This window comes from Elaeis guineensis, chromosome 7, assembly GCF_000442705.2.
Source record: "Elaeis guineensis isolate ETL-2024a chromosome 7, EG11, whole genome shotgun sequence".
In the NCBI taxonomy this organism is placed as follows: domain Eukaryota; kingdom Viridiplantae; phylum Streptophyta; class Magnoliopsida; order Arecales; family Arecaceae; genus Elaeis; species Elaeis guineensis.
Window position 1 is genome coordinate 4,160,439 of NC_025999.2, and position 15,846 is coordinate 4,176,284.

The window sequence follows — 15,846 nt, forward strand, 5'->3', positions numbered from 1 at the left end:
GAATAAAAAAAAATATTTATCTCTATATCCAATAAATTTGAAGGTATTTATGAATAATCTATTTCTTTATATCGAATCTATATTATTTTATATTCATCTTATATTAAAAAAATAAATAATTAAAATAATTATATATATATATCATCAATCTCTCACTACACCGTACGACATAATTTATAAATTTAAATTTATAAAAATTAAATATATAAATAAAATTATAATTTAATATAAAATATATAAATAATTAAAATAATTTTATATATATTATTAATTAAAATAAAATTATTAATATATATATATATATATATATATATATATATATATATATATATATTCAGATATAAGTTTGAAAATAGATTCGAATATTATCTGTAGCTTTAGATCGCAAATTTTTTAAAAAAATAATATTATTTATATTTTATTTATATCTATATTATAATTTTTAAATTTTATCTAAATTCAATCAAATTTTCCTGCGAAATGAGAGTGATCCAATAAGAATTGCCCCGACGACGGGGTAACTGAGGAATGGAAAAATTGAGCTCTGTTCCGAAAATGTCCCTGTTGTGGTGGGGTTATCGATCCGTTGGAGAGGGAGACGGAAAGGACGACATCGCAAGTGGAATGGAGGGTATCCATAAAAGGAGGCGTTATGACGAATGGTTCGTTCGTGGCCGAGGATTCCAGAATGGTCGTCGTCGCCCTTCTCCCTCAAAACCTAATTTTCTGCAGAAATGCTTCCTCCTCCCCCTCTTTCCTCACCACCAATCTCTTCTCCGCCGCTAGAATCGGCAAAAGAAGAGACATTGGTGCTAAAATCAGAAACAATGGCAGCCCTTGGAGTAGTAATTCCCATGGAGAGAAATCCCTGTCTCATCGCATATCGATCGTCCTTCCTTCCAGGTTTCTTGATCCAGATCTTACTCTGTCTTTTAATTTACAAAACTATTTTTCAATATTTTCTTTGATATGAAGTAGAGAAATTGAAGGTGGTAATTCAATTTGATGTGTTCGCAGGATTTGGTTGGCTAAATTGGACAACTGCTTCAACCTATTGGTCTCGGGAATCGTCACATTCTCCACTCTCCTTTCGCTCAGTCCCGTCGCCGATGCCGTCAGTGACCAGGCCAACTCCTCGAGGTATCAGTGTGAAGATGTTAGGAGTTATTACCACGATGTTGATGGGTTGAAAGGTGCTGCATTGATGAAGAAGCTCAATTCCATTGTTTCTCCTCACTGGTCGCTGCCTTACAAAGAGGTGGGTGCGCGAAATTTCTGGAAAGAATATTTTTGTTCTATAGCTTACCATGTAGGTTTGCAACATTTAGGTGTGGGATGCGCTCAAGATTCTTGATGCAGCTGATATTGATAACCCAGAATCCTCCTCAGAAGTGTATGCACACTTAGCTAACTATCCTTCTCCAATTTGCTAGCTTATGTTTTAGCACTTAGTAATTGTGGATTCTTGTGTTTCTGTTAGATTACTAATCATTTACTATCAAAATCTTCAAATAAAAAAAAATATTCAGAATTGAAATCTACTCACTGAGACCAGTCTCCAAGCTGTTGGCGGGAAAGCCAGAAGGGTGGAACAGTGAGTTATCGCAACTTTATAATTTAAATCGAATGATGGCCACTCTAGGGAATTAGCTTTTTTTTGTTTTTATCATGCATAATTGTTGATGAATGCATTTGTTTATCCATGCATAAAACAATATTTAAATTAAAAAAAGAAAAGATAATTGGGTGACAAAGTGGGAACATGAGATGCAAATTCAATGAGTTCTCTCAAAATGTTACATCTCCAACACTTGAGTCAATGAAAGGAACCAACATTTTTGCCATTACTGTCTATGTTCCTTCGTGTTTGTCCTGCATGATTTCTGAACTTTTTTTTCAAATGTAGCAACTATGTTCTGTAGTAATTTATGCTGCTCATATTACCTTGCAACTTGAGAATGTGTCAGTGGTTATGGAAAGTAAATGGTTGGAATGATGCTGTCTCCGATGTTCCATTAAGTCAAAAGCCATGGAATTGTGCCCATTATAACTCGTATTTGGTAAACCTAATTTCCGTCTGATCTAGCAAACCAAAATAACTGGTATTTGGTAAACCTAATTTCCGTCCTATCTAGCAAATCAAGATCCCATACCAATGTATTCGAAATTCAAATGGTAAAATACATGGAACATTCAAAGTGATTGTCAATGGAAAAACAAGCTTTGGTGATGTTTAAATTGTAATCCTTGCAAATTTCATGCTTAAACTATTTGACTGTGAAACATAGAGCAGTGAATGGAGGAAAGGAAGTGTCAAGAATCTCAGGATGCATATATATTTTACTAATACACTTTGAATGATATGGTGGAATAAGTTAGCTATAGTTAAACAGAGTTTTTTTTTCCTGTTTCGTTTGCTTCTAGTAGTATGGTATTAAGTGCTAATAAATTTGATAGGTTATTTTTGACTGTCTTGTAACCTTAAGCTGCTTACATCGTAATAGTCATACTCTTCTCTGCAGGAGAACACTTATGGCCTCGTTCATATGGTCTGACAGATGGTCCGTCTTTAACCGATTTACATAATATTCGTCCTGCAGATGTCAATGGTAAGATGGTTCCTTCAAATCACAACTAAGTAGAGATCTATAAGCAATAAGGTAGCAATGCCCCCTGTTTAAGAATGTTGTCGGTTTATTACGAATCACATAGATTGCATCATGTGTATGCTTGCATGTTGTATCTAGAAAGCATGACTTATCCTTCTGTTTTATGCTGAAGAACTGCTTGACATTTATATTATTTTACATATGAGCTACAAAAGTGTCCGAGCTGCTCAAAAAAAAACTCTCTTCACTCCCACTAAATTGGACAACAACCTGTTTAATGTCCTGATTCTTCTTTCAGTGTATCAGCTCAGGATGGCATTATTCCTGCACCATATTTGTTCTTAACAGTTGTTGTGTGGTCCCTAATTTCTATGTATGCATTGAAAATTGCAGATCTTCTTTTTCAGTGAACTCATCAAGGGGAAACAAGTTCTATGGGGAATGTGTTGCTAAATCAACTCATTGTTTGAGGCCAGCAAACAATGAAGCTTCTCCTGACACTGAAACAGACAAGGAAAGATGGGCGCCACCTTTACAGGTCTTTGTTATATTCTTGAGATTGTGTGATGTGCTTAGTTCTTTTACATATGAGCTGCAATTGGTGCCATATTTGTCAAAGCAATTGCATATCATTTGATATTCCCTTATTTTACTTAATGCTCCACTATGGGAATGATAGATCAAAATGAGCGTTGAGCATTTATATTTATTTGGATATTTACAGGCTTCAAGTATATATTATGAGATCAAAAATTGTAACCTCACTGTCATCTACTTCATCAATGAAGCTTTTTGATAGACACCAGCCACATATCATGTTTTCTGCACTTCTTGTAGAAAGAGAATGGAAAATGAGAAAAGAGGTGTATGTTATGGATTTACCACAAGATTTGCTTTACATAGGATAATGGGGAAAGATAAATGAACTTTATTGATGTTGATATTTGTTTTGCCATCTGTTGTGGTCATGGGTCAAGGGTCGGATAGCTTGGATGGTTGGCTTATGCCTCCGCGTCGCATACGTAAGGTATTATTTGCTTTGGTCTCTGATGCTGTCGTACGGGGCCTCACGTTTTTGTCCTTTAAAAGGCACCTCACGTGGGGGAGAAGGTTTCAATTCATATAAGACATACTCCCTCTTGACTCATAACCAATGTGGGACTAAAGATGCTCCCATCTATAACACAACATAACCCACCAATCAAGAGGGAGTATGTGTGAAGGCAAGAGGCATTCCCACAGACGGCACTAATTTGCGGTCATGGGTCAAGGGGTCGGATAGCTCGGATGGTTGGCTCATGCCTCTGTGCTCGCATACGTGAGGTATTGTCCGCTTTGGCTCTTGGCGCTGTTGCACGGGGCCTCATGGTTTTGCCATTTAAAAGGTACCTCACGTGGAAGAGAAGGTTTCAATTCATATAAGTCATACTTATTCTTGATTCATAATCAATGTGGGACTAAAAGTGCCCCCACCTATACTACAACACCATCAATAGCTTGAGGGAGAGAGAGGCTTCTAGAGGCTTGACATGGTTCCTTTAAAGCCACTTTTAAGTAATAGGAGAAACGTCACTTTAAGAGTGTGGATTTATAATGGAGGTTTAAGATAGTTCCAACAACTAAGGTCAAGAACCGTAGTCCCATCTTCTTAGGATTGGTTTAATGAATTCTTCTTCACCCTTCATTACTGCTAAGGGTTTCATGTTTTGTCATTGCAAGCTCAGGTAGATCATTTTTCATAACTTATTTTGGCTTCATGCCTAATTGGACATTCTTATGTCCTCCTTGCACATTCCAATTTACTTCAGTCGGTTCTCCACTATGCTATCCTTGTACTTTCTTGTCATATCAAATATCTTATCCTTATACATTTAAAAATGTGCATAACTCAATAACTAGAGTTATGTTACGGTACCCAATGGTCCTGTAGCTTAGGTACATGTCAAAGGTTGATCAAGGAATTACAGGGATTTGACATCAGCCTGATTTAAACCAATTTAGAAGGCTGGTACAAGTTAATCTTGAATATATGATCAAATATGGTTGAAATCATCAAATCTAGACAGATTTGGAAAGATGGCTGATATAGCGAATATAGTTAAATCTTAGCAGATTACAAAATCTCGAAGATATGATCAAATATGGCTAATATCATCAAATCTAGGTAGATTTGGAAGGATGGCTGATAATCAAATCCTAACATATTATAAGGATTATTCTTTCCCTTTATTTAAAATCTTTTACCAACGAATATAGATGCATTCATGGGTAGGTTAGAAGGATGTTGCTAATATAAATAGGGGTGCCTGATCTTAGAAAAGCAATCTGGAATTGTAATTTTTTTATTTTCAGCATTAAATACCAGCAATAGCATAATTTTTCCTTCTATCTCTTGTTCTTAGAGGCACTTTTCTCCCTCGAAGTAGAGAAGCCATTGTTAAGAGTGGGACATCTTAACAAATTACTATTATTTAGCTTTTAATAAAATATAAAAGCTAAAATAGCAAGGCTTCATTAGGGATCATGTACTAAGGGAATATGATTAGTATTCTCAAAGTACAACCAAGTTTGTTCCATAAGACTAAAAAGAATGCAGTTGCTGCTGGAAGCTTAGATATGGTACAGAAGGTGTATATTATCAACATTTGTCTGATATTGGTGTGCTTTAATGTTACTTGGGACATGAGAAAGTTTTGATATAAAAATTAGATTGGACTGATTTTGGTCTATTCTATAAGTTCTTGGGCAACAATGTCATCTTTGATAATGATTAATATATAAAAAAAATGTCAGTATAAGAGTGGACTTAGATTTGCAAAAATGGTAAAATACTTGGCACACCCTTCTCTGGGGCACGGTGGCAATAAAAGGTACTTTTGCAAGAATATCGGAAGACTGTGAAAGTCTACAATCATGGATTCTTTCTCTACTTAGAGTACTACAAAGCATGCTTCTTATGATAAAAGCATCTTTCTCTTTTTTCACTGAAGGGAATCTCATATTATAGTGGGATCCTTGGTGCTTATAAGGACAATATGGAAGTAGAAGATCTGGATTTTTTTTTATTTACTAGTTTTAGCAAAGGCATTGGGATTCTGTTTAATGTTGAATTTTGAATGACGCATGCAAAAAAAAAATGTGGGCCATTTGCAGTCTCAGATTTGTTCATCTTGTGAAGTTTAGTCATTCATGAAGTTTATTCAGCATGATAAGACCATTGATTCCATTTATGTTCCATCTTTCATATATAGAAGTACTTTGGTTGTTGATTTACAGGTGAGGGGGGATATAGCAAGATCCCTGATGTACATGGCTGTATCTTATGGATTCCATCAGCGTGATGGCAACTCACATCTGCAGCTTTCTGATTCCCCGAGCATTGGTAAGTTGGTAGCAAACTGAGTCATAATTTTATTTGATCACCTAAGGAACTTATCATGGATAGACAATAAGAAGGATAATCCATTTATTTGGATCTTCATGTAAAAGGCATCCTTAAGGAACATGTTAGAGTAGGGCTGTTCATGCGTTTTAAACCGACCCGACCCAATCCGAACCGATCCGATCCGAAAATCAAATAATAGAAAAATAAGAACCGAAAACCGACCCGAATAAGAGAGGAACCGAACCGAACCCGAACCAAAAATTTCGGTTCGGTTCAGTTATTCGGTTTTTTTGCAATTTTTTTCATTTTCGATTATCCATTTTTGATATAACATATCCAAAACAAGGAGAAACAATAAGCTTGTGACTAACTGACTATGGCCTTATGGGAGGACTGCTAGAACGGAGCTCACTGCAGTTTAGAATCTAGGAGGGTTAGGTTGGGCCAGAAAAATTGGCTGAAAGCCACCAGCTAATAACCAGGATCTGGTTCTTTGCATTCAGGTCAGACCGAGTCTATTTTGAAAATACGGCCCCCAATCTATCCACCCCACCTATTCTTTCCCTTTGCTCTCTTGGTTATTACCTGTGCTCAAGATTTTTTTTTTTAGACTGTAATTGTTGGATGGGTTCCCCAAAACTGCTGTTATCCAAAAATAATTAAAAAAAACAATCATTTCTCCTTCGCCTGAATCGCCTCTAAATAATGCAAAAAGTTATATGCAATTTACTGTATCATAAATAATAATTTACATAGTAATATGAATTAAGGATTAGTTGATTTCTGTTAATGCTAGCTAATGTAGTCACAGCCATGCAGCTGAAGAGACATTCATGAGACAGCAATTATTAAACTCATAATCAAAATACCCAAAAGAGAAAAATAGAAAATAACGATACTTTTTTCTCAAAAAAAAGTTGCAATATGTATGAACTAATTACAGCAAATCCTTCCAAACGAGACCCTTCATAGAACGCCACGACAAAAATGTGACAGCTCCCTGATTTCAAAATACTCCATCATGCGGCTCACCTATGCTCCTCAAACAACTGTATGTACCAGGAAGAAAGAAAAGAAAAGGGGGGAAAAATAACTACGGTCTTGAGGAGAATGGATGTCTTGTCTTGAATTTTTAAAGCGAACAACGGCTCGGTAAGGATCAACTAAACAAAGAAAAAAAGAAATATATATTAATGATAGGTCTCGACAATTTCTATTTGAAATCTAATAATGAATAACAAAAAAAAAAGGATAATTAAAGGAGTAATGAGGTTACCTTCTTTAGGCTATTAATCCAAGAAACATCAATAACAACATCCTCCATAACAATCTTCTCAAAGTCTATAGTTTTTAAATTAAGTGATACAAAATTAGTATGAGAATAAAACAAACAATAAATATTAATAGAAATAACTAACTAATGAAGAAACCTTATAATTATTGGTTACAAAGAAGCAAAATTAATACCTTTTTCAAGTTTGTCAAGTTCTTCCAAATGTTCTTCAATATTAATTATACGTGTGGTGGTTCGCATCCAATCTGGTGCACATATGAGAGCTTGCACTACCTTTATTTTACAAAAATAAAAAAAATGATTTAAGAATACTAGAAAAGTTTATATAAAATATATGATTTGCTAAGTGGAGATAGAAACAATAAACAATTATATAAATGTAGAAGTAGTCAAGTAGAACTAGAAAGCAAATTTACTTAACTAGAGAAATACCTTAGGAGTTAAAGAACTCCTGAATTGGTTAAGGGTACGTCCTCCAGTATTAAATGCAGACTCCGAAGCAACTGTGGAGATTGGCATTGCTAACATATCACATACCAAACAAGAGAGTATGGTAAATCTCGCACTATTGATCTTCCACCAAGACAACAAATCAAAGTTCGGATCATTATCATCTTCAAATGCTTCATTTAAATACCTCTTAAGGTCATTCTTAATGAATGCACTTTCTCCAATATTGGAAATCCTTTGCTGCTGTGACACCATCCTTTCCAGATTAAATTCATTTTCCCCATAAGATAAAGTGTTGGAAGCCACCACTCCACTCCCACCACTTCCACTGCATTGTCCAGTGGTTGGAGCATACATTTCTTTGTACTCTTCAAACAAACTGAATGCAGCTTCCTTTACTAGATGCACCAAGTCATTGGCCTTTTTTTCACCATATATTTCCTGGAGAGCTAATGCCAAACTGACCATCTTGCGTCTAGGATCAAGAAGAATTGCAATGTATATCAACTTGTTCATCTTATCAATATTCTCCCAATACTTGTCAAACTTAGCCTTCATACTTTCAACCATTAATCTAAACTCAATGTTACTATCTTTTGTCATTTGGTTCAATCGGGTTTGAAGTCCTCCAACCTCAAAAAAGAATTTTTGGCAATGACATATGATATGCCTGAAACTCAGTTGATCACTAAATAAAAGTACTTTAAGAAGGTCACCAATCGTCTCACAACATTCCAATCCTTTTCAACTAGCATCCCAGGATCAAAACCAATTTCTAACCTAAAGAATGGATCCTCATCAACAAATCTCTCAAATGCTCTCTCAAACTTCTGAGCAGTGTTCAACATTAGATATGTGGAGTTCCATCTAGTGCTCATATCAAGAGATAACATGGCATTACTCTCTATCTTCTCTTTCTCAACACATTCCCTGAATCTTTGCAATCTTGTAGGAGATTGCCTCGCATATCTGACTGCATCCCGAACATGCTGAATAGACTGCCCCACTTTCTTCAAGCCATCCCACACCACCAGATTAACAATATGAGCAATACATCTCATATGTAGATACTTCCCATCACTTACACAACTCTTCCTCTGGCTAAGTTTCCTCCTGAGGTATCCACAAACAACATCATTCGAACTTGCATTGTCAACGGTCACTGTCATGAGTTTAGAATTTAGACCCCACTCCATCAAGCAAGTCTCAACAGCTTTACCTATATCCTCGCCCTTGTGACTAGAAATTGGACAAAATTTTAAGATTTTTTTTTGCAATTTTCAGTCCTTATCAACATAGTGAGCTATGAGACACATGTAATTGATCCTCTGGATGGAGGTCCAAGTATCAGTGGTGATACAAACTCTCTAGCAAAAGGTTCTAAAATAATTCTTCAATCTTTTCTACTCATCCACATAAAGATTGTAGCAGTCCCGTGCCATAGTGATTCTTGAAGGAATGTGAAATATAGGATATACAACTGACATGAATTGCTTGAACCCCGACTTCTCCACAAATCTAAATAGGAGCTCATATACAATAATCATTGCACACAGAGCTTGTCTGGCTGCATCCTGATCAAATCTCCAGTAACTCACACTGTCTTCTCCATCCTTCTCAATAGATTGAAGATTCAATTCTTCTGTACTGTTTTGGACTTGTTTTTCTTGTTGTCAGGATTCTTTGGACACTTGGGCACATGTCTCCTCAAATTAGTTGTGCCATTTATAATGGGATTAGTTGCATACTCTGCTGGACTGTAATTACATTTCGCCCTAATTTCTCCTTTATCATTTCTTATTTTTTTAAAGTGATTCCAGCAATCTGTCCTTAATGCCAGCTTCCTCTTGGTTTTCTTACTTTCTTCCATGGTGACACTACTAGTACTCATTTGTGTACTGAGCTGTGTACTAGTATTAGGTTGTGTACTTAGCTGTGTATCAGCTAGACCTCATCCTCCAACCCATCAACATCAGTGAAAGAGGAAAATTCAATTGGTTTGTCTGAAAACTCGGACATCTAACAAAAATTCAAGCAAACATAACATATGAGCAGTCATGTATTTGACTTCACAAATAATCAAATAATTATTACTTTGAATTGATATACTCACATTGCAAGAGTTTTCGATTGATATATCTGTGGTTGTAGCTCTTTCTATCCACAATCAATTTAATTGAAGAACTTAAACTCCACAACTCTTCAATCAATTGTCTACACCAGTGACAAAAAAAAAAGTTAAACAATTATATCAAGCCACTATGAGTAAAAAAGTAGACAAGAATAATCAAATAAAAAGAATAATTATATGATATGGGATTCCTGTTTCTTGGCATCCAATGACTATTTGCTAAGGAACAATCAAATAAAAATGTTGAGACGAGAGGACATACAAAGGCATAACCCGTTAGTACAAAGAATAAAAAATATACACAAAATATTAAGAAAAATGAAAAAAAAATGTTGAACAAAATACTGAGATGGTTTCCGTCAAAAACAGGTCTGATTATTACTTGGACCAGTTGACGTAGCATAAGATAATGCTATTCCAAAATGATGAACTTGTTTTTTTCAGAAAAAATTGGATGATTTAAATTAATCTATATGTAGGAATACAAAAATAAAATATTAAAAAAATTAAATAGGAAGATCTGCCGAGAAAACATTTGGCCTAACGATAGATTCCTTGCTGCACCCAAAATCCAGCAGCAAACAATTGCAATATTAGGCCATCCTTAAATACGTCTAAAATACCTTTAAGAAGAAAACATCAGACAACAATAAATGAAAACCACATCATGAGAAAATCTAAGAGAAGCATTACAGCCTACAAGCTACAAGACCCTGTAATCTAAGAAACTAGCTTAAGACTTTCCAGTGGATAAATGAGTAAATAGAGATAGAATCAAAAAATCCACAAATAGAAGAATTGTAAAATGAGGACATACGGCTGGGACTTGTCAGTTGTCACCCAGAGAAGCTAGAGGACAAGGAGCGGCGGCCGTCGAGAAAACCCAACCAAGCGGTGGTAGCATGGTGCTGGATCAAAAGAGAAACCAAGCAAGAGTCCAATCAAAAGAAACTGAATCGACTAAAGGGGAAGTATAAACGATGAAACGACGCCATTTTATCGGTTTCGGTTTGATTTTTGGATTTTTCGGTTTCTAACCGAACCGAATCGAAAACAAAATTTTTGAAAATAAAAACCGAAAACTGAACCGAACTATATTCAGCTCAGTTTTGGTTTGGTTTTTCGGTTCGGTTTGGACCGGTTTTCAGTCTGAAACTGAATTATGAACAGCCCTATGTTAGAGTATGTATACAGTTTAAAAAGAAAAAAAAGGTTAAGAACAACAATGACCTGTTTAAGGCTAACTACAAGATATTATAAGCAATAATTATACTGCAATAATTAAAAATTATCTATACTGAGTTGCCTTATTACTTTTTTATATATTGATATTCCTCTTTATGTTTAGAACTGATGATCGAATTTCTCTTGCTGTTTGTCAAAGCAGTTGTGATAGACCATGACACGTGTGGAAATGTAAGGGAACATTACTGGGAAAAACGGTCTGCTTTTGGAAGTCTTATTTATTTCTCATTAAAACTGTTATTGTTATTTTATTCATAAACATAAAACTAGATCCCTCATAACTAGCATATCAAACCCCAAGGTCACATATAAGATTCAATTAAAGTTGGGGCATTATGTAAATTTTTCATGTTTTAACAAAATATTTTTGTAGAAAAATATGTTGGTCTGAGATTTTGAATTATCATTTGTGATGTACTTTTTGAGTTCAATTAAGGAACTGAGCGATGATTAAAGCTCATGTCTTGTACACAAGAAGTTATGAGAAGGATCTCAGTTGCTTTTCAGGAGGACTAGGAAGTTCTCATTTCAAATCTTATAGGTCTATATCGTGCTGCAATTGAAGATTGTGAAGCTGGATTTCTACATGTTTAAGCTGCATGTTTTATAGCTAGCTGTTACTGTACATAATTGTGATTTGAATTAGTATCAACAAACATGTAAAAGAAAGTTTATTCAGCTATCTTTTTGTTGAGAGAAAAAGATTGTTCAGGTATCGGAATCCGTTCTGCATCCACATTTTTTTCATTTTACCTAGATTACTATAGTAAGCATTTTAAAACTCCTTTCTCGTGAAATTGGAAGGTTATATGTGGGCAATTTTGAGTTTTGATGCATTGCTAGCACATATGTGAATGCCAAGTTCTTTTCACTGAATTATGTACAACTTTAGCAAGTGCTTTTTTCTAGGGCTAGGTGGTAAAAGAAATAATGTTACTATTTATGAATGCGGTGCACGTGTATGTTTTTGAGAGTTGTGAGTGTATCATATGCATGCATATTGATGATATCGATCTGTGTATATCTATCTATATATCCATTCATTTTGAAATGCATACTTCTTGCTAAGTCATTAATGCCAGAGTTCAAAAGTTTGCTGGTTGTAGATATGTTAGATCGATCTCTAAATTAGCTAGTAGATTGGTCTCGCAATTTGATGACCAATACTGCATTCCTCAACAAGAATACCACTATATTAACCATGTTGATGCACAACCATGGCCAAAGAATTATCCCTTCATTATCAACTATTTTGCAAGAACAGTGTAAACTCTTTGTGCGTGTTTGTGTGATCCAAGAGGATGGCTTGACCACCGTGGACCAATATGACCACTTGGGGTAGGTTTGGATGGGGTTTGGGGGTAAGATTTGCCACATCTAGGACCTAGTTGTAAATCAAAACTTTTGGTAACTGTTACTTCTAATCCTAGAGGAGTTTGATAACGTGACCAAAGATGGTTGATATAGGAATCAAGATCCAGCTTCGCTCGAAATTTGGAAAAACTGTAATATCTTTTTTTTTTTTTGAAAAATTTGACTCTAACTAAAAGAGAAAGCTGATCTGAATTGTAATGGTGAAGGCTTCACTAATATAAGTAAAAGCCTTGTACTACATTTTCATATACATTAATGATGATGAAGGTAAAAAGGGTTTTATCATGCTTTCTATCCTAATCCTCTTTTTAACTACGAGATGAATCTAACCAAACTTAAAAGTGGGCCTCACTAGGGAAAAAGAAAGATTATGTATCACTTTTAGTGATCATTAATGAAAGCAAAGAGTTCAAAATGTTGTTGAAAATTATCTTATTTATTATTATTGTGGAATGACTGAGTTGAGTGGGTTGAAGGAATCCTTCTTATTGGATCAAGTTGCTAGTGAGGTTTGTTCTACTTTCTTCTCCTCAATGTTTATAAAACTATGGTACAAGACCTTTATTTATGCTGGTGAAGTCAGCCCTTTTAGAATGCAGATCGGATTCGTTTCCTAGTTGAGACCAAATTTTCTCAAAATAAAAATATTATAAAAATTATCAAATTTGGAGAGAAGTTAGTTCTCAACTCCCACATTAACTTAGTCTCGGCATCATCAAATTTCTCCCAGATTAGAAGTTATAGTTTGCTAAAGTTTCAGTTCGTGATTGAATCCTGGATGTGGTGGATCTTACTCCCAAACCTTATCCAGGCCTACCTCACACGGTCGGGTTTGTCCACGGTGGTTTAGGTGATCCTTCTGTGGGGGGGTGTGTGTGTGCGTGTGTGTGTGTGTTTTGTGTAAACACATAGCTGGCCTACTCTGGTGCTCTAGTGACGAGCAATGTACTTGAAAACCGGTTGAACATCCAACTTGTATTATGATAATCTTCTGTGATTGTATGAGATTCATATATTCTCTTCTGATATTGATAAATTTATCCTTTCCTTTACTAACCAGATTTCAGTAAAATGGTTTTCATGAACTCATGTCAACATATATTTCTTTTAGGAAGAAATGAGATGGGTCTCCTTTCCGCCTTGCTACAATGGAATGAACTTGATCCACCATCAAGAGCTGAGCAGTTGAGAAATGAGAGAATATGCAGGCTCTACCAGCACAACAGGAATCCCTTCATTGATCATCCAGAGTATGCCAATCTCATATGGAAGCATGGCACTCCAAGCAGTCCAACTGTGCACAACACCTTGCCAAAGGCTTGGATTAATGAGTTCCATTATAACAATAAAGGCAAAGACAAAAATGAGGTGTGTTACTCCACCAACAAATATTTCATATTGTCCATTATCTTAAGTCACGAAGACTTCCCCCATGAATGTGAAATACCAGACTAGACATTGATTCTCTTTTTATATTCAAGAATTATCTAAACTAATATGATGTTGTTACCAAGTGTATGCTGCATAAGTTTTCTGCATTCTTCAGCTTTCACCTTTGACGGCTTTATGGTTGAATTATCTAGATAAGCCAGGATGCATGGACCAGGGCTTTTCATTTTTTTTTTTTTGTGCGCACGCATGCACACAGAAAAAAAAGATACGTATTGTCATCATTTCAAGTAAGCATTAGAAGACTGAAAAGAGTGCCAGCTATTTGAGTACTAACTACTAACATCTATTTTAGATATAGTCTAAGACGCAATTGACAGATATTATTATAATTTGGGTCAGTAACTTGCTGGACTTGGTAGGATTAAGCAATTAAGGCTAAGCTATAGGTGGAATTATGCATCTAAAAATCAGCCTGGCCTTGGAAATGCATTATAATAAAAACCAGGAATAGATAAAGCTAAACGCATGACTACTACTGTGCAATCCTGACCACCAGATAAACCAAGAGCACCGCTTCTTTCTGTTTAGAACAAGGTAAAATAACCAGTTGCAAGTCTTCTGTATCATCTTTGCTACTTTTTTCTAGCAATAACTTAAGATACTTCTGGAGTAAAATATTATGATGGCAGTTTATTCAATTGATGCAGTTTATTGAGATTGTAGTTGGGCCATCAACTGATGCAGCATCCCTGAAGCTTATATTGTATAATGGAAGTAATGGAAGAATGTACAGGTCATTGTCACTGTCAGACAAAGAAGTTTTTAGTGTTAGCAATAGTGGATCAGGATTTCTCATCTACACAGCCTTCATTCCTATCCAGAACGGTCCTGCCGATGGTATAGCATTGCTTTCAGGCAAGATGGAAGACAGTTTGAAGTGTTTCAGTTTTTGTCTTATGGAGGTATTGTCAGAGCGGCAGATGGTCCTGCAAGAGGCATCGAGTCTATGGATATTATGGTTCAAGAAACAGAAGGATCATCAGAACATGATTCATTAGGATTGACAGGTCAGAAGCTTGGAGAATACAAATGGTTAAAGTTCACTGGAGATGCAACCCCAGGAGAGCCAAATATTGGACAGAGGCTGTAGGACCTTTATTTCACTAGATATTAGCACAACTCAGGTGTCGTGGTTTATGTAATTATAATAAGTTATTGCTGTTGGCGTACACCGTCCTCGGTTAACAATTGATCAAGTTGGAGCCTGGAACATTACCTGCCAAAGTTGTTCATACGTTATCTAGCTATGTTGCTTCCAATATCTCATTCGATAGAAGGGTGGCGGTTTCGCTCCTGATCATAGCCAAGAAGAAAAGAAACTTATAGCCACGTTGCATAGATTCAGCAAAATTGGAAAGTTGCCAGGAATCATACATCATCCTGGAAGTAGGGATATAGCAGGTTGTCTTTTCAGTCTAAGGATGATGATTTGATCCTTGGACATGCTGTGTTCCCTTATGCAGGTATGCATTCTCTTGTTCCTTTGTCCCCCTATGAAACGAGATTGGGAAATGACATATGTCTTTGTAACCAAAGTTTTCTCTTTTCTTACGTATTTCTTGCTCTGGCAGAAGCTTTTCTCTCGCAATTTTCAGATTTTAAGTATCATGTCGACTTATGATAATGAGATATTCTCTGCGTTGGGTCATTTGGATCCACAAGTCCAACAAATCTGGATTACCCAAGGGTTTTGAATGGAGATGAGGATGTAACCATTCATGCTGTTCACCACTCTGTTAGCCACCACTCATGCTTTATTTTCAGACACATCAGAATGGAGATTCATGCTATGGATTATGATGGTTCTCTGACTAGCATTCTAGCAAGCGCGAACAAGGCTTATTGGGTGCCAATTTCTTTAATGGTCATGCTAAGCTCTCTAGGGGGATCTCTGTCTTTTTGGTAG

General features: G+C 35.8%; 1 protein-coding gene across 1 annotated transcript; it reads left to right on the top strand.

The window, feature by feature from the left end:
* Window positions 1–588: 588 nt before the first annotated feature.
* On the top strand, window positions 589–15,491 carry LOC105049196 (uncharacterized). Its single transcript, XM_010928761.4, is given in 10 exon segments — window positions 589–903; window positions 1,018–1,258; window positions 1,329–1,393; window positions 1,530–1,594; window positions 2,523–2,609; window positions 3,017–3,147; window positions 5,886–5,991; window positions 13,600–13,856; window positions 14,588–14,795; window positions 14,798–15,491. Coding segments are annotated over 10 exon segments (1,644 nt in total). The 5' UTR covers window positions 589–652; the 3' UTR covers window positions 15,031–15,491.
* Window positions 15,492–15,846: the final 355 nt, after the last annotated feature.